This window comes from Ciconia boyciana, chromosome 10, assembly GCF_034638445.1.
Source record: "Ciconia boyciana chromosome 10, ASM3463844v1, whole genome shotgun sequence".
Classification (NCBI taxonomy): domain Eukaryota; kingdom Metazoa; phylum Chordata; class Aves; order Ciconiiformes; family Ciconiidae; genus Ciconia; species Ciconia boyciana.
Window position 1 is genome coordinate 22,392,007 of NC_132943.1, and position 20,439 is coordinate 22,412,445.

Sequence of the window (20,439 nt, forward strand, 5' to 3'; positions counted from 1 at the left end):
AGCACAAGTATTCAAATGCCATCACAGATACCCTGCTAAACACAATGTATATAGCAGCCAGCCAGTGGCTGCCCTGAATTTCTGTGAATGTTCCATAAACAAAATAACTCTGTCCTTTAAAGTAGCAAATATGATTAAATGCTTAAGTACTAACTCTGAATCTACACCACTGGGCAGAGGTATAGGGAGCTTGTAGCCCTCATTCTCAGATATGCACTTCACAAAGTCCCAACTAAAGGAAAAGAGTGCTGCTTGGTATACCCTGCGCTCCTATATACCCCGCAGCCATCCACACACACACTGATTATGTGCTAGCTCTGACCCTACTCACATGCTCAGGTTTCCATCAGAAAGAAATCCAGGCACACAGTGCAAAGATATATAACTCAGCCCACCTCCTACTGAGGCAGGACACAGCCAGAGCTCACATGGGGCCAGGAGTTTGCACAGACCATTCTTCCCTCGAAAGTAGGTCAGCTTAAATTAACAAAATTCACTCTGCAAAATTATGCATCAGATTTTTGTTTCTTCCAAGACACCGCCAACAGTGTTCCCAGGCTCCAGACTGTATCTGCTGTTCAAGATTATTTTGTTTTGTTTAAAGGAAACATTCTGGTTCCTAAAATGGAAATTCATGTTTCTGCCCTCTCTACCAATAACCATCTAAACCTTCATAATTGTAACACATGAATCTAGTTACTACAGGCTTGCTTTTAGGGATGGTAGGGGAGGGAATTTTTTCACCCATGAATTAAGAGGATTCTTAACAAGAACAAAAGTTCATCGTGCAAATAAGAGTTTGGAAACTCAAGTCTCCTAGGATCAATCTTCCTTCACTTGTGGCTTAAGAGCTGCAGAAAACTGAAAGCATAATCCCTGACATTTCACTCTACTTGCAGGACTAAAATGTTTGCCCTGTGGATATGCCAACACTGCAAGTAACTGGGTAGAAGCTAATCACTCTACAGGTTTCATCGTAATTTAAAAATACCCAGAGCACCTCACTAGTACATCCATATAGCAGTATAAATTGGTCTGTTTTGGAAATGGTTTCATCTACCTGTCTGTCAGCAGAGAGATGAAAAAGAATATTGATAGCATAACTGGGCAGTTATGTAAATTGGACAACTAAACCGATTCCAAATAATCTCTAAGTCTTTTCTCTCCCCACAATAAAATTTATTACTCCTCCCTTCAGTAAACAACCTTTGGCAGCCACGCAATTTTTTGCAGCTGTCACTAGAAAAGTAGTCAAAGAAAAGGGAAGATAATAGGTTTTGGAACTTGGCACTCATTCTGTGTAGATTTTTTTTTTTTCTGATTACTAACAGTTTTTGATGTTACTGTTTTAAAGCTACTTGTTATGCATAAATCTGCTATTTGTTTCTAACATACTGGTTGTAATTTTGTAAATATTTCTCTCTTTGACTTTTTATCTTTTTGTTAGCATAAAAAGCCTGTAACATTTAACTTTTCCCCATAGCAATAATTAAGAGTTTACAACCTCTCATAGATATCCTGTCAATACAAACTGGATGTAAACAAGTTTTAAAGTAAGTGGCAGTAATTTTTTTAACTAAGTTAGACATTTAAGGAAAATGGCTGTAAATACATAAAAAGTTATCAAAGCTTCTTATGAAAAAATGCTTTTATCCAAGAACTAGTCTGCATAATTAAACAATTCAAATCTTAGTTATAAACTCGTTTTAATTAAAGGTAATCTGACTCATTTTAACTATGTATAAATTTAAGTTAGACAACATATTTGTATCCATTTTCTAAAATATCTGTCAATTCTCCACAGTAGCTGATCAAACTCGCCAGTGAAAAACGTTTTGAGTAGGCAACTTGTAATACAGCTATGGTTTATTTCTGTCAGAGGCTGACTGCTGAAGTGTGAAAGAAACTCATTAAAAATCTCTCACTGTGATCCTGCATTGCAAGGAAAAAAAAAAGAAAGAAAATACTTAATGAAGGGTACACTTAGCCTGAAGCCACATTCATATTCTGCTTTTCATTTTACACTATTTCAGTAAGCAATTAAAAGACAGCAATTAGTCACAGAAACACTATTCATACTGGTCATGCTGGGAGATTAAAGAGGTTAACACTTATTTTATGTTAATATTATGAAAGTAATGAGGGAGATCAAGAATAATACAGACAACTAAAAAGGAATGCTAAAATAAATAGAAGAATCTCTTACCTTAATCTTAAGACAAGATTCACTGCACATGGAACTTCACTATATTCGTCACTAACAGCAGGCTGAGACTATGAAAGAAAAAAGCGAAGTCTTACAATGGATGCCAAAGGAAAAAAAAAAAAAATCCTGAAATACTTGCCATGCTAACAGTTTGAAGTTAGCACAGAATATTTTACACATCCTCTAACTCTCAAAAACCTTTTAAATACTTTCAGTAACACAGTCTAAAATATAGCTGATACCAGTGAAACTGCCATATTTCAATTACAGAGATATAAATGATAAGGCCTGCACTAAAGCACTGAGTGTAAGAGCTTTTAATCCACCTTGCATCAAAGCTCCAATAACCTATTAAATAATACGCGCACAGTGAGAATACCAAGCTACTACTCACATTATTTTTGTGTAACAGTTTTGGTTGTTAAGGAAGTCTTGCATCTACTCATCTGCAAAGAACTAGCAGCATATCAAAGCGGGCATCACAGCTCAGAGAATGTCTTTCACAGAGAAAAATCAGAAATACAGGTATCTTTCACACTATCACTCCTCCCTCACACTATGATACTCTCTCCAGCCCTGAACTACCATTTATAAGAAGTCTCAAGCAAAAGTGTATCCTACATATAGAGTACTTCAGGGTCCTCTACCCTACTATGATTTCATACTGAACTTGGCATAGAAGCTTGTTCAAAGGTTACAGTCAAGTCCTCCCAAAATAAAGACTTGCATCACATATCTAATTTGATTGTTTTCCAACAGTTTTTCACATTAAAGCTACTTCAAAAAAAAAAAAAAAAGTGTTACACAAGATCCATATTTTCTAATCTGTGTATTATAAACAAAAGTTAATGAATATTTGGAAAATTACCTAATCACTAAAAGGGGAGTAGATTTTTTTCTACTTCAATTAAGTTCCTTCCATTCATATAAATTACTACATTATTTCTGCATCTTCAACAGACCTGTTACTTCAGTGTATAGGAATGTGCAGCCCAAAGACCAACAGGCACATACCAACAGTGACAAGCTGCACTAGTCTCAGTCCCAAGTAATCTTCTGGAGCATTTAGGAAAACAAAAACCAACAGAAGACTCAAGCAGAGGCTTTTTTCTCCCTCATAAACTAAACAACTCATAATAAAAGAGTTACCTGTATAAACTGAGTCACAAACTGCAGAACTCTCAATTTCTAAGACATAAAAAGACTGTCTGGTGAAAGTTCTTTTTTTTTTTTTTTGTACTCAGCTTACATATGACATCTCAGATGCTGAAGAGCTATGTAAACTAGCTCTGCAACAGAAAGACTGGGGTCATCACAGGAGCTAACAGGACCAAACCTGGCAGGAAGCTGTTAGTCTTTTAGAAGATTTCCATGACACCAATGAAAATCAGAGAATCTAAAATTGCAGGTGAAGTGGCACGTGTCACCCACCCAAGGAACAGACATTTTTAAAAGAGCACTTTGGCTGTAAGCCAGTAATCCTATTAAGCAATTATTTATAGCAGCAATGCTTCCCACACTCTCAGCACAGGGCCATGAAACTCAATATGGTATTTTATTCCTCTGAATTAATCTACTATGCCACAGTCCTGAACTATTTTACTGTATATAGGATGAAGCATTTTAATTACAAGCTACATGTCGTGATACAAATCCTAAGAATGAAAAATTATTTGGAGATCTTCTGGCTGCCCTGAAACAGCCATCATTACTCCAAGAAAAAGACAGCAATTAGTGTGATCCAGTTATGAAGATTCATTAAAAGCAGCCAAATTACCTATCTTAACCAATTCTCCTGGGCACGAACATAACATAATTTTAAATTTCCTATCCGTTTTATCCAGTGTGTGCTCAAGTTAATTGTTACAGGCCCAACTGCATACAGCTCTATCCTCACAAGTACTTGCCATACAAGGCTGCAGAACAACACTTCCACCTCAATTCACATTTTTAACAACAGAAATGAAAAAGAAATCCCTTCACTCAAACACTTGGAAGAAAAAAAATTGATAAAGACATTTTTACCTCTGTGTTCTCTTCTTTCACTCTTCGTGACTGGAAAACAAATGCAGTGAGATATGAGCTATGCAGCTTTATGCATTAAAGATGCAGAAATACTAAAAACTAACATTAAGACAGAATATCTTGCAGACTGTAAATGTCTTGGCACAAACAAAAGTTACCTTTTCCTGAGAAACAGCAGCTTTGCCTTCATCACTCTTCTCATCCATTTCATCATCACTCCATTCCCAGTCCCCATCTTCTGTTTTATGGAGGTGACCACTGGAACCTGGTACTCGTCTGACCTACCAAAATATTAAGTGTTCACCATTACACAGACATTAGTCTCTATCGGTGTTCTCATTAATCAGCAATTCTTTGTTATTTTTATGCTATATACTTTCATTAGTTTGCTGGAGGAGTCACTGGCATACCGGAATAACATCTGACCTCAGGGGTCATCCTTGAGCCAGTGGGAACAGCTAAGCTATGCAAAATTCATATAGGGAAATGGGGTTTGGATATATTTTACAAATGCTAGGAACAAGCTCAAGTAGATGACAACTGCTTACTATGAAATAACCCTTGAAATGAAAGGAAGCTATTCAAGGAAGCAGAAGTTACACAGACAAGGTTGTCCTTGGGACACAAGACTTAAAAACTTTTATTTTTCTGCTAAAAGGCTTTAAAATGTGTAAAGGCATTAAGGATACTTTAAAAGTAAAATTATCCTTATTTAAAAAAAAAAAAAAAAAAAAGCAGCTGTATGCAGACTGAGAAGGTAGGCAGGCATGCACCACACCAAACTAATTGGGCAAACTTCTGTAGATCAAACAGTCTGACAAGTCTTAATAGGAGTATCCAGCAGCTAAATATGAAAATCAAATACTCTTCTGATGCCATCTTGCTCTTTTTCAGAGCCTGACAACATGTTGTTTTTCCCAGATCATGTTTAGCCTATTTGAGCAAAACAAAGGAACATCCAACAAATCTTCCCACACCTTGGCATGCATTTATGAGACTCATGAGATGGCTGGAAGCACAGCACAATAAGCAGCAGCCCCACTGGTGTTTAGATTAGAATCAGTTTCTCTAATTATTTCACATTACTGAACCAATATAGAGTTCCCACTGCACAACTTCAAATGCTCATAACAGGTAAGCTCCCCAGCACTATAAATTTGTAAGGCTTAAAGCATATCCTTTTGAATTATAAAAAAGGAAAAAAGTTATTCAGGAAAACAGCCTGTACATTCGTAAGAGAACAAAAGGAACAAAGCATTAAGTGTTCACAGCACACAAAAGGGAGAACTAACTTGACAGAAAAGCAGTTTCAGACCAAGAACAACTGCTGGAGAAGACATCTAATAAAAACAACTTTTAAAAAAATTTATGAGCTAGATGGTCTTAGCTCAAAATTGTATATCCTGTTTGCCAGTATCCACAGTAACATACAACAGCCTGGTTCAACTTTGGTTTCATCGATTCCTGTCTGTGGTGTTCTGATGTCTTGCACTGAAGTATACTGAGCACTGACTAACTTGGTTCTACCATTCTGATGGTTGGTGATGGAAATGCATTCTGCCAGCACAGCTACCTCACAAAACAGCTAGATGTTTAAAAAAAAAATAATTAAAAAAAAAATCTTATTTCTGACTAGAAAAATCACTGTTTTTTCAACGTATTGAAACTTATGTAAAGACTAAACTGGTATTAAACTTGCTCTAAACCCCTCCAGTTGCTGCAAACCACAATGCAGGGAAAGATGCACCATGTGACAGATTCCAGCTGCTTCTAAATCCCATCAGGAAGTACTTCAGCAAAATATGAGTGCCATGAAAACAGTATAGGACACTAGAAGTCTGAGCTCATGAGCTTCTAGCAAACTGTGTGATGCAGATATTAATACAATTTTTCCAAAGTGGCTTTTCACAGAGAGCTGGGCACTTAAGCTATTTCTCTACTGGATTTGGACCAAGCATAAGTTGGAGCTGACTGGCCTGACACCACAACAGCAAGAGTTAAACTTAGGAATCTTCTTTCAAAACCTTGTGCAGGCACAAGCAGGTATCTTGGTGTCTGTCTGCACTCTCTACCCCTCTTCCTTCCTTCACTCCCCAAACACCCATCTGCTCCTCTCCGTTCCCTTTTGCGCATATAAGGCTAAACCAGAGGAAAGGGTGAAGTTTCTGGAAACTCAGCACATTTCTGTACCTTTTTCAGTCCTTATCATATTCCTTCCTTACATTTCTTCCCTGCACAACTGAGTAAGAGTGCCCTAACTCAGTTTCTCCATATTTTGTACTGCCTTGAAACAGAAGAGGGGAAACATAAGCGGGACACCACAGGAATATCCTACTCCATCACTTGAGGGACAAATTCTGCACTATTTTTCCTGTTTCCCATACCAGGCTCCTAATGCACCAATTTTAGCTCTAGCTGCCTCAAGGCTTGGTAAAAACTCCTGTGTGTTTGGAAGGGAGGACCAAGCAAAAGTCAACAGAAGCAGTAGCACAGCAATTTCTTACTCAGCTGCAATCAGCCCAGGCACAATCAGTGGGCTCTTACTGTCCACATCATCAGGGATTAGCACAGATACAAGGTAATCTAGCAGGCAATTTGCCCGGTCCTTGTGGATATAATTTATTATCCTTCAAGGAACAGTCCTGACATAGGCTTTTATTGAACAGCACAAGCATTTTCCCAACAGCTATACATGAATCTATGAGAGGACATCAACCACAACCAAAAGCATGCTTTTCAAACAGAACGGAATGGTTTACACACATTCACACACTACATCGTGCACTAATCAAAATCTCTTCTGCATCCATTTTCAGTTGTTCTGAAGACTTATTCTAACTAGAATGATTTTAATGGAGCTTAATGATGCTGGCAAAGAGTTATGGGAGAAAGCTTTACTGATGAAGATGGAGTGCATTTCAAGTTTTTAAATAGATTGCCTTTTAATAAGCAAAAAACAAATGGCTTAAGGAAAAGAAAATAAGTTACTGTAAAATAAAAGATCGTGTTAAATTAAATTATTTTCTTGAAAAGTGTCTGAAGGCAGAAAAACAAAAGTTTAGACTTGTACTCTGTTTCAATCAGACTGATTCCCACCAGCACACATATTCACAGGAAAGAAATAATAATTTCAGCTACAGCAAAGTACCCAACCTACTCAATCTTCAAAAATGTGAAGTTGTTGTCTATGACTTTTTTTCATTGGTGGGTATGCTTAACACTTGCATTACTTAGCAAACTAATTTGCACAATTTTTGATTAACAGTGGCTTTGCTCAGGCTCAGTTCCGGTTAAAGCCACAAAGACTTGAGCCACGTAGGGAGGGCCTGGACCCTAGGTGCAGGACAGAGCAAGAGCAGCGCACTGTGTCTGCAAATAAATTAGTTGTCTCTTCATTCATCATAAACCTGTACAACTCTAATATCACATATTGGATGCAAACATATTAGCTTAAATTTCTGTTGTAATAGAAACTTATCATAACAGACTTGATACTAGTATAGCAGTGCTTCTCTTCAGGTTTTCTAGTGTCTCTTCCAGAGTAGATTCATTAAAATGTATATAGGTAGTAACACATGTGAAGTATTTTAGGAGACACCTAGCATTTTACAATATTCAACTCACATTAATAAAAAGCAAAAAATACACCAGAAGTAAATCCAGCCAAAGTATTTTAGGCTTTGAATTTGGCACAGCCAGAGGACCACTTTAAAGGGCTAAGATAAGACAACTGAGACAATCTACTAGTTTGCTACCGTGGGAAGAGACAAGCCCAAGATATCCATCAGGGCTGCACCAGGACCTACCTGGTTGTACAGTGAGCAGATTCAACCCACCAGCCTAGGAGAAAAACTAGTCTGTTTTTTTCTTTTCTGAGCAAGTTTTCTGCAAGATCTGTGGGTTAAATCAGCCCATCTTGAGGTCAAATAGAAAAGACTGTAAGCAAAGAGGCAGAAACAAAGGTAGTGAAAAGGAAGTTGGATCATCTTGTTTTGGCAGCAGAAATCCCTCAGGATCCTAAAAATCACATACTCTAAAACCCTTACAATGCAGCATCATGACTGGAGTGCACAATCTGCCACACAAAGCCTCCTCAAGCTTTCATTTGTGCTCCTACAGCTGTGCAGACGACCCAATTGAAAAATTAACATGGAACACAGTTAGCTTGCAGCCAAATCAGCTTTTTAATTTAGCTGATCATGAGCTACCACAAGCACTAGAGCCTGCACAAGAGGAGGAACTGGAATATAATTTTCAGTAGTTGCCCCAATCATCTGTAGCAAGAAAGCACTGTAAATTCCCAAAAAGTGATACAGACGTAAATGTGAACGGGGAGCAAATATATCCAGACGCAGTACACATTTGTCTCCATTCCCTTTTGTGGCATGCTAGTTTAAGTTCTTTAAATCTGTCACACAATCTTTTGTCATTCCTTCTTGTTTTATTCAGCCCAAATACTAGGCTTTCAGTATTAGGCTCAGTATTTTTTCTTCCCTTCCTACATGCAAACACTATAAACATATTGTTGGCTTTTCAGCATAAAAAACCCTTTTTCCTAAGTATCTTTGCAGCTTTTTCATAATGAATTAATTTATACGATCAACATTACACATCAGCTCACATTTTCCGGGGGGGAGGGGGGCGAGAAGTCAAACTACCTGCTTCCAGTACCTTTTTTTATACGCTACTTTCTCATATGAAATGAGAAAGTATCTCTCAAAAATACCTCTTTCCTTCATGAAAAAACCATAAATAGCATAATGCTGTTATTTTATGTTCTGAAACAGAAACAGTAGCATAGGAAAACATTTTATAGTGTGGATACGCACTTCATTGGTATCAAATACTTAACTAAAAGAGCCAATTTTACTTCAGGAAAAACTAATTTGGTATTATATCAACATATTATTTGTACTTTCAGAAGGGATGTATTTAGAATAAGCATTTAAGCATTGTAATGACTCCTTGCAGAGTTTGGAGACCACAGTAGCACCACATTAGATAGGAATCAGCTGTAGGGGTCAGCACCCATTGCAATGTTCATACAGTTTATTAGACTACGATAATCTGTAAGAGTTTAAGAACAGCCATAATCAATCCAACCAATAAGCTCCAGCATTGACCAGTTACATCTTTGCTTAGAAAATAAAAAGTAAGCGTGAAGGCAACCCTTCAGCACTTTATCTATTCCTCCAATTTCTAGTAATCTTTTCATATTATGTTTGCTTTATCAAGACAAAGACACTTTAAATAACATTAAAAGTCCTAAGGCCTTTTGATAACCACGGCATAAAATTAAAGCAATTTTGTCCCTTAAAGAAACAGATTCTTCTTAAACACTTGTCTTTGGCCACCAAACACTTGTCTTTTGTGCTACCCCAAGTCCTAGTTTGCTAGGAACCAATGTATCTTCTGCTCTAACCTTTTTTTCCCTGTCTCACAAAACACCGCAGAATTAAAGTGAGCACATTTTTATAAAGGTCTGGCAAGTCGCTACACTAAAATCTTCAGAAGATTTTCACTTCATCACAATCAAGTCTTTCTGACCTTTTGGATTACTCTTGAAGTGTTCGTCACAGAGTGTGGTAAAGCTCTATATCCCTTTTGTCCTAAACAACCTTCAACACAGGAAAAACCTTTCCCAGCAAGTACACTAAGGGCCATTATAACAGGCCTGTGAGGAGAGGAAAAGAAAAAAGGAAAAAAAGGAACAAAGATAAGCAATCACTGAGTGGCACAGGTGCCAGAATTGTTCTGTTAGAAATGCATCTTCATCAGGGTCGAAATAAACGGAGTGTTTCTCTAGATGACATTCTCGCATACTTTACTGTTTTGATTGTTTCCTTTCAATTTACAAGAACAGGTGTGCAATACACAGAAGTATTTTGCTGAAGAATAGTTATATACATACATGTACTGAACTGTAGCCTGTTAAGCACTCGCATTGCACAATACAACAACAGGAATCTGTGCCTCAGGTGTCAAGCATTTGCAGCAAAAACATTACAGTATGCCCATCGGGGGAGAGGGAGGGAAACGATTATCCCATTTTCTCCCATCAAACTGTAGTCCCCCATGGCAAAGCTTACAAATTCTTTCCTTTGGCAGTGGGCAGCTTAAGCTGCTCTTTGAAATGCTGCAGCTTGTAAAAGTTAATGAAAACACTGCAATGGGCCAACACAAAAATCGCTACACAGAAATGAGGAGGAGTTCATGGGGACTCGATGGCCTACATAACACTCAACTGTTATCTAAAAAATAAACTAGATGGCTACTGATGGAAGGTTATAGAAAGCTGTGTTCACCACTGCACAAAGTATTCATCTGTGCTTTGCCAATAATCTCAGCCTCACTGGGTCACTGCAGGAACCCGTGGAAAAACTGATAGAAACAGCAGCAGATTGGAAGAGATCACACAGACAGCAATAACATCATCAAGATATTTTCAAACAGCAAAGATATTCCTACAGAAATTCAGAGAGACAATGCAACATGATGAACACCTCAGAGGGTATCTCAAGTCCCTCTTAAAGAATCTCTTGTATTTCTGACAGAGTTCAACTCCCAGCTCTGCTCAGCAAAAGTGTTTTTTGAAATGTATGTTGAAGATATACTTCACAAATATGGACATTAAGAGTTTTTGTACCCTCAAAATAAAGTGCTAAAGGAAACTAATGTGAATGAACAATGTCAAGTGTATGCAAGACAGACCGTTCATCCCAACTTCTAGTATTACTCTGAGAGGGAAAGGAATTACCTGAAGACAAGAAGGAACTAAGTTCAAACCATGCTTACCTTGGAGACTTGAAGACATAACTTAGGAATGAATACTGCATAGCTCTCAAAGGACACCATACAATCAAGAACCAAAGAAAGCCTGGACTTCATGCCCTGTTTATCAACTTCCGATGAGATTCAATGATGCTTTACAACAGACAGAGAGAACAGACAAACCTCTCTTCTGATTTTATTTTACAATCAAGTATAGCATTTCCCTCATATGAACTGTCCTTCAAAGAATGCACTATGTTCTTCCTTATTCATGCTATCTCAAACTCCTGCTGTTTACATATAGAAAGTTAAAAAGTGTCTTCTTTCTATGTCCCCCTTTTCTTTCTGTGGGGGGATTTTTAAGACTGTAAACATTATTTGGCAACTACATCCATGGTTTCTGTCATTATGACATACTGATTGCAAATTCATGATTCAACCTGCTGGAGAGAACACATCTCTGCAGACCTCCATACGCAAGCCTAAAATTGTCAGTGGACTTGGGTCCAATTTCCCAATCTCTCTTGTGTCACTGCTGAAATCGGCAGAAAAGTCCAGCAACATGAGAGCAGATGCTCATCCTCAAATGACATCAGCAATTAGTGCTATAGGTAGTTTGAAATCCATATTCTCATTCAGATCCAGTTTCCTTCAGATTGATTTGTTCCAACCAAATTGTAAATGACCTTTCATCAGTTTTCTTACAAGCTAGCGTAAGAAGGGTTGTCTTAAACAGTACTAGCCTGGGACCAAAACTAATTTCTGAAGTGCTGGATGAACAGGGAAGAAAAGGCAAATGGAAGGTAAGAACAACAGTCTTAACACTGTTCCTAGCAAGAATATACAACAGGGGTTGTATTTGGAATATTGTAAATATTTGGAATTTCATTACTGGTTATCATTTGAGATACTACTAGAAGACTGATACCAAAGGCAGCGTGCTTGCATTTCACCCCAATGATTACAGCAGTTGAGAATATTCTATATATTACTCCTGATAACCTGCTACAGGCCTCCCATTTTAGGGAAGGAAATAAAGAAGTGGACAAATGAAGTGATTTATCCAAAGCCACAAAGCAAACCCGAGACAGAGCATGGAATTGAAGCAAACTTCTTGTATCTCTACAAAAATAAGGAGGAAGTTCTTTTACATTGCACATGGTAGCTATACAAATGCAATTTCTCCATCAGCTTTAGTCAAAATACACAGTATCAATAGTTCTTTATGCTAGGATTATATCTCTCTTAGTAAGTATTTCAGAAGGAAAGGGAAACAAGTTAAAACATGCTCAATTCTAATTTGGGTTTTATTGTTTTAGAAACCTAAATGCTCCTTCCAAAATAGGACCTAAACTGAATCATAACTTTAGCTAATAAAGAAAACAATGAAATCCTTCAGCCTTACAAAGACAAATTACCACATACTAGAAAACATATTTCACATAAAACAGAAGAGCACACAGGGAATAAAAAATTAATTTGAATGACTGGCATTTAAACTGCACCCAACACAAAAGCAGCTCTGAACATTGTAATCTACAACCAAAAGCAGTTTGTAGGAGGAAAAACTTAACAAGCCGCTGACAACATTACCACAGCTGTGGAAGAAAGACATTATGAACATCAGCTGCAACAGAGAATGCTTGGACAATTTAGTGAGTGAAAAAATCATGACTACCACAAAAATATTAAGCACCCTATTACTATTATTGTTGTTGTATATGTTGTTGCTGGCTAAAGCTTATTCCAGTATACACCAGAGTCACAAAGATTTAAGAATAAATTAAGCTGCTGACAGAACAATTTGTTCTCACCCTTTTAAAGTAGGAATCAGATAAGTTAACGTTCACAGACAACAACAGCATGCATCGGCTTTCCAGGAGAATGTCTGCTTAACCAGATAAAAAGGGCAACTGTAAATCCCGTCCATCGAAGGTTAGCCCAAACCAGCCTGGCAGAGAGAACTCCAGTATCAGAATGCAGAAGCTGCCCACATGTCCCAAAGCTTGACGAAAAGCAGGCTACAGCATAAGGAAGCAAAACATAAATTGTTGTCTCCTAGGCACTGATGTGCTTGCTATATGTAGATGTTAGAGACTGGGGAAAGAAGAATCTATTATTCATCACTGGTTCTTTTGCTTCTGCAATCTCTTTACAAGTTTATTTTTGTAGGGTGACAAGGAAGAGAATGAACATTTTCTGAATATTAAGATCTTTCTACTTCCTTATTCACAACTACTCAAAACAGCAAAGAACTGGGCCCACTTACAGATTTAGTATTTTATTTCAGTGTCTAATTTAAAAAAAAACCATGAAAAGGACACACTGTGGGATACCAATGCATACATGCATAAAACATTACTGCAGTTCATACATGGTACAGCACATGATCTAGACCACATTAAAAATCCATTCTTTCAGTAAGAGTAGTATTATGCATCTATTGTCTTTTTCCTCATTCTACAGGAAGACGACTAAACTAGTAACCTTGATTTTCCCGCTATCTCAATTATTTAAGCTATTCCTATTGAAGTCTCCAGCAATTGAATATTTGGGATGGAGTCCTGGGTAGATTTAAAACAACATTTTTAACTCTGCTCCACAGAAAGAGTACGGTGACCTGAAAGTATGGTAAATAAGATGCATTTGTGTAAGCAAAATTGATGGCATTAATGAGCATTAAACATTTCAGTAACATGGAAGGTGCCTTGCCGCCCTCCATATATAGGCAACTTAGAGCCCAAATGTAATTTGTTCCCAAATTCCTGGACAGAGACAAATGTGTAGATCCCACCCATTTAAAACACATCTGCAAAAGTCTTTGTGGAACCCTGACACTGCTCCCTACTCATTTCTAACTGGAGAACAGCCAATGCTGTTCTCCATTTTTTGCACTTGCCTATCTACAGAAGGCAATCCTTTTTTTTTTTTTTTTTTTTTCTTAAACAAACATCCTTCTGGAAATACTGCAGTCCAACAAATCAACTAGCTTAGCTTTTTCTGGAGATAAAATTGTCTTTTATTTTACCACTGATGCCCTTCAGCTACATCTGCTAGTACAGTATTCACGATATACACAATCCCACATGCCCAGAGAGCAGGAATGACAAGGTGGTTATTTAGACACCTCATCTTTTTCATTTTCTGCAGCCTGTCCCAGTAAGAGCCCAGATTTGACTTTCAGGCAGAAAAGAGAAAGACCAGTCAACTGACACTGTGTAACTTCACCTTTCCCTAGACTGCGGTAATGGTTCTTATAGGAGACAGGCCTCCCCCGTTACACAGATCGCAGAAGTTCTTATAGAACAGATATGCTGAATTACTCTTTAAAGTACCAATATTACTTGGTAATTGATAAGGTCATGTTTTTTGCATCCCCAATTCCCCCGCCTTTTTTTTTTAATCAGAAGTCCCAGGAGCTTCACTTCTCATACAGCTTCATGAGAATTATTTACAGTGCCAGTTACCATGCCAGTTATTTTATAGGAAAAACAATGATGAGAAATAGGACATTATTGAACACAGTTTTGGTTTTAGCACAACATTTTGCTTGTATTTTTCTCTCAAAAAAAACCCAGACCAGTTCCTTCCATACAGATCTTAAGCCTGTAGAGCAATCAGATTTTATAATTTTTACCTTTAGCCCTCTTGCAAACCTTTCCTGAATGTTTCCCAACATAAAAAAGCAAATTTCAATCCCCACACCTATGCATGTATTTGCATTCCAATGCAACAAAAGAAATCAGCATATCATCACATTTATCCAATCATGGCACAAGCCTTTTGCTTAAAACAGTTACACATTTAATCACAGCTTAGCACTTGAGGTAAAAGGCAGACGATGGAGAAGTCACTTTCTACAATATATTTTCATGCAAAAGAACATCAGTCCTTTTGCATAAGAACACCTACACTGTAACCACGTTTTTGCAAAAAAACCAAACCAAAACAAAAATCTGAGGTCTGAGACAGGGCATGAATTCCCACATGTACACATCATCCTTTGTTCAAGAGTTGAGGCACTTCCTCAAGAGAAGGTTAGTCCCCATCCAACCCAGTCTCACAGGTCATGTGAACATCCTAATCCCTTCACTACTGGCTGTTCTTACATTCCCTTGAGTTCATTATAATGCAAAGTCTCATTTTTATTCTGACGCAAGCCACAAAAATTCTGCAAACCTGAATGTACTTTATGCAATTGGGAACCTTGTTTTTTCTCACCACAACTTATGCAGACTACCATTATTAATGGGAGGTACTACTGCTTTTCTTAAATAACACCCTGGCATTTCTGCTTTGTAGAGCTCAAAAGGTGTTAAGATACCACAGTAATTTGGTATTAGCATCCCCTCCTCTTAAGCCACTCTGTATACTGCAAATACAATGGGAAAAAAACCTTCCTCTTCTTCCTCTTAGTCTTTGTTTTTCTCCTACTTGGAAAAGAAGTTAGACAGAACTTCAATTTTTTCATATTCATATGCAGGAAAGGGGGGACTTGGCTTTTTCAGGGTTTTTTGTTTAGTTAGGTTTGTTGTTTTCTTTTTTTTTTTTTTTTTTTTAAAGCACAGGCAGGCCTAAGACATTGCTTTGACAGCAAGAATTTAATCTGGCACAGAAACTAATTCTGGGATAACTGCAACTGGCCTTTCAGGACCAGACAGTAATCTTAAACTCTTATCTCAGAATAAAAATTGAGATGTGCAAGCCATCACTCAGGACGACATAAGCCCCTTCCCTTTGCAAGAACTGTGGAGGTCTGCTGCATTACACATTTCATGGTATGAAGAGATCCAAGTCCTCTACTTCACTGCCCACAACCACATGCCAGAGAAACTTTCCTGGGAGAAAAAATTCATGTATGCAGAAAAGGATAGGTAAGGCTGGTCCTGAACCCTGAAAATTTGCAAAAGTTACCATTCATACTCCCCATCAAATTAATTGTTATTGCTTCTCTACATTGCACAACCATGCTTAGGTTTTGTCCAAATTGCTGACTGGAAGGACACAGATGATTTAAGGCTTTGCAGTTCCTGAAAAATGTCTCTAGACATTTTTGTTATGTATATTCCCTATGTGAAACAGAACTTTTTGACTCAAGAACATAGGAAGCAAACATGTTATTTGGTGTACACATCTCCCATGCCCTAAAGTCTCAGTCTGAAGGGTTTGAATTTCAGTATTCCAAGGCGACATTACTTTGGGAGGACATGAGGTGTCATTAGCATTTCGGGTTGTATGTCCTGAGTCAGTAAAAGCAAGAGCAGAGAATATTCTTGCGTATATATCTGTTATCTCACTAGAACGATCCAGGAACATCAAATCCTTCAATTCCAAGTAAATTCCAACTGAATTCTTCAATTCCAAGTCAAATGCAAATGGTGTCTGCAAAACATGGCAACACTGAGAGAAACTGTTATCCCATTTAAAATTTCACATTAGAATAATGGCCAAAAATATTTAATTTACTTCAGGGGTCAAGCTTTCATAAATCATGTTTCGATCTCATAATCATTTTCTTCAAAAATTTAAACTGCATCTCTGTTGGAAATAAAATATATATTCACATCTATCCAGCACACCCTTCCAAAGCAGCTATTTATTGTTTGCTCTGAAGTGTGCAATGTCATGTTTATGGAACATTTATAATTACCTTCAATGAAATAAGTCAATATGGAAAATATGAGTCACTGATGCAAACTTGCAAATATTTGTTTCCTCCTTAATGCAGCACAAAGTATTGCAAAAACTGAAAAGGCACCTAAGTCATTTAAGAATTGGAAATACAGGCATCTTCACCATTTTTGTGTAAATTATGACTTCTACTCACTACTGGAATCAATTACACTGGCAACTTAAAGTCAAGAAATGTCAGATCATTACATTTTCTTTCATGAAAGAGTACTGCATAACGGAGATTGGTAATTCTGCAGTGAATAGGACTTCTTCAGCTCTCTCTGTTGGTACTTGAAGAGCACCCTTTTTTAAGGGATAGCACAGCACAAGCCAACAAAGAATATAAATCTGGTTAAAAAAAAAAATACAACAACAACAAAGACCATTTGCTTCAAATATTTATGAGGCTGGTTTGCTTTTATAGCCAAACACAAACAGTATCGTGCTCACATGATGATGAGTGTGACACCTGAGCCCAGGGCCATCAATTGAGAAGGCTGCCATGAAATCTTACCTAAACTCACAGTTTAGAAATGGAATACAGTGGAGCTATCAGTGAGAGGAAAACAAAGCCATTAAAAGCTGAAGGGAGGGGGGAGGGAGCACATTCCTACATCTCTAGAGGAAATGCTGAAAAATGGGTACAGATGCTCAGTGTACCAACTCCCCACCCACTCTAGGAGTTTCCCTGTCCAAAGCCCTCCTCCTTTCACTCTTTCACCGAGTCTTCTCTTGCTGGGATAATGCTGCTTAGAGACAGCAAAATGGAGCAGCTCAAACTAGAGACACTATTTTATCATGTAAACATCTTGTTTACAAGTGCAGGTAATTCCCTGCACTCCTAATTCTGCTTTCCAAAACCATGAGGTTTTACATAAATACTGCAACATACTTATTATCTCTGCTCCAAAATTTAAACCTGATTTTGGTTTTGAGAAATTGCAGTCTTTTGCAGAAATCCCAGTAATGTGGCAAATGTGCAAGTTTAGTAATTCAGTATGATTTTTGGTTTTCAGACATTATTTCTCCATTTATTAGTTCCACTACATAAATTTCATTACTGAGTGTTATTAACTGCAAATAATTATTTAATTCACATTTTAACAATAGTCCTTTCAGGCATGATTGTGTACCTGTCCTGAGGAGGATCTTTTCAATTAATTGTGCAGAGGAGTTGCATTGTTCCTCAAAAGTAACACTTCATCTCAAAAACAAGGAATCCCAAATGGGTTATCAGGCATGATTTGGTGGCTAATGCATACATGCAGAGAGAGGCTCTTTTATACCCTCCTTCTTCTCCCTGCCTGGCCCCCTCCTTCCCCTCAATCAAATTAAGGTGCTAAGGCCAAGAAGGTACCTGCAGGAATCAAAGGAAGTCAACCAAAAATACAGCAAATTGGCAAAGTAACTTGATACTGTGAAAGATGAAGAAGAAAGATAAAGATCCAGATCTTCAGAGCTTCTGGTTATCTTTCCTGGCTGCTGAGATGAATGGGCGTCATGATGGTGAATCACTACTAAAAGGCTTTCTGTTAGAGGGATCACTGGATCCTCCTATTATAATCAGCATTTTCCAGTTCCACCATCCTTTTCTACCATCCAAGCTGTTCACTTGCTTAAAATTACGAGAGAAGAAAAGAAAGATGACAAATACAGCCTCATGTACAGCTTTCATTACTCAATAGTAGAAGACTCATAATAAGGTGGGTTTCACTGCCAGCAGTATGGTCACATTAAAGAATATTTAGGAAAATAGTCTACGACTGTAGAATTCAAAGAAGAATTTACTATGATTTTCACTTACTTTCCAGCTCAAAGGCTTGAAAATACCATTTCAAGGTGAAATTCTGATTTCTTCCCTTTTCTATTTTCTACAAGGTTTCCATTTATTTATGCACATAAGAGAAATTACTGTAATATACATTCTGCATTCCACACAGATTTTAAAGAGACCTAAGCTTATTCAATACATTTTAAAAAAATTAAGCCAATCAGAATGAAAATTTAAGTGCAGTTCTCCAAAAAGTTACAAATGAACATGAAAATAATGAACATAAATCTGCAATTTTTATAAAGTCAAATTTTATAAAACCCCAGTGTTTATATTTTAGTTAGATACCAAGAAGCAGCATGCATTCAACCAAGCTATAGCATTTAAAATCACAGACCTAGAGCCTCTCCCAGCCTGCGTGACTGCACATCCCAGGAAGCATTGAACCCTGCTCGCCACACTGTGCGTTAGCTGTGGCTGCCCTCTGCTGTCTCTGACTCCCACACAGCACAGCTGGGATGCACACATATTTGTCATCCAGTTGACGTTTTTCCCCCTTTCACTTCATATAGCATGTAACTTTACGTTTACCTGCAGATACACGGGTTGAATAATATCGTGGAGCTGCTTTTCAGTGCTAAACAGAAACTGGGCTCTGTATACAAACTATTACTGTTCCAGTCCATCTTTCTGCTCTGCTAGCCTTAAACTACCTGTTCTGATTTAAAACCTTGAACTTCGCAGCTCCAGCCATAATTTTAACTTCTTAAGCCAAGAGCACTTTTCAGCTAAATTAAGTCCCCCATAATACCACCGGGTAGCACAGTCTCAAGGATGTCTTGCTACACCTGTACTTCCCTTACAGTTCTCCCCAGGAACTTTAAGAATATCACCAGTATCAAGCACAAGTGCAGCGGGGTGAGTGTCCAAACAAATGGCATGCTATTTTTTTGTGTTGTACTTCTAAAAGCTTTACAAGGTCCAACCAGGAAAACGTATTTACTTTTCACTTTCTTCAGAGTGTTGGGTTTTGGCCCAACACTTCAAAAGAGTGTTGGCTCTTTTGTTTGGGTTTTTTTTCCCCTCCCTGCAATTTATTTTTTTTAGAACTAAGAAGGCTAAATATTTAACTTCTCCATAGGAAAGCAAAAATTCTCACATACCTATTACATTAGTCTTTCAGCAAATGATAACAGATGGCAACGCTACTTCTGAGCTACCTTGCATTTACAGAATCCTCTTTGTAACTCATCCCCCCGCATGACCTTCCTGACAAACTTCCCAAAAATGTACAAAATCACAAGTAACAGACACTTCCACATCCTCCCAAAACTCCTCGTTACTTTTATGAACAAAGACAGGCAGAAAGGCTTCTTCTACCACCTTGCTCAAGAGAGCACAGTGGGAAACCTCGTGACACTAAGGTGACCCTAGCAAGCCAGCTGTGGCTGCCTGCATTGACAAAATACTGATTTGGGAACAGATTTAGTAACAACTAATTCCATTGAGTCTCTTTCCACTTAGGACACCATTTCAAATCCAAGAGAGGCAACCTGGTTTGGGGTGTCATGCGAGTGAAGTGTTTGAGGCTTCATTTCTTAGAAGGCAAACAGGTAAAACCAGCACCCTCCTGCACATTCTCAGCAAGAGACAGAAAACCAAATCATTAAAAAACAGGACAATAAAATAGGATTATCTTCTGGCTAGTTACAAGACTTACTTCCTGATCAAAGAATTGACCACCAGCATCATGCGTGCCTGGACTTCCTTTATCATGTCTTTGATTCTTTAACCAGGACTCCTTCAACAGCACCTTTAAGAATACACTACACTTGCATTTCACAGTAATGAAACCCTCCTCCAGTACTGAAAGTGTCAACAGCTTAGATAAATGCCAAATATTTAAAGCTACTGGTCTAATCAGAAACGTTCTCATTATACACCAACCTCATGTTAGTCCGTGTTCTAGACATGTTTGAACAAGTCAACAGGT

At 37.8% G+C, this 20,439-nt stretch overlaps 1 protein-coding gene across 2 annotated transcripts in view; it reads right to left on the reverse strand.

Annotated features, from left to right (window-relative positions):
- Nucleotides 1-20,439, reverse strand: part of STK39 (serine/threonine kinase 39) — a 113,585-nt gene that overhangs the window by 44,228 nt on the left and 48,918 nt on the right. Inside the window, exons 11-13 of one of the 2 annotated variants that reach the window (XM_072874968.1) lie at nucleotides 4,390-4,512; nucleotides 4,232-4,261; nucleotides 2,207-2,274 (exon numbers count right to left, since the gene is read on the reverse strand). In XM_072874968.1, the coding sequence (XP_072731069.1) occupies nucleotides 2,207-2,274; nucleotides 4,232-4,261; nucleotides 4,390-4,512 (221 nt within the window). The remainder of the gene's footprint in view (nucleotides 1-2,206; nucleotides 2,275-4,231; nucleotides 4,262-4,389; nucleotides 4,513-20,439) is intronic. The other variant, XM_072874967.1, reaches the window with a different exon arrangement.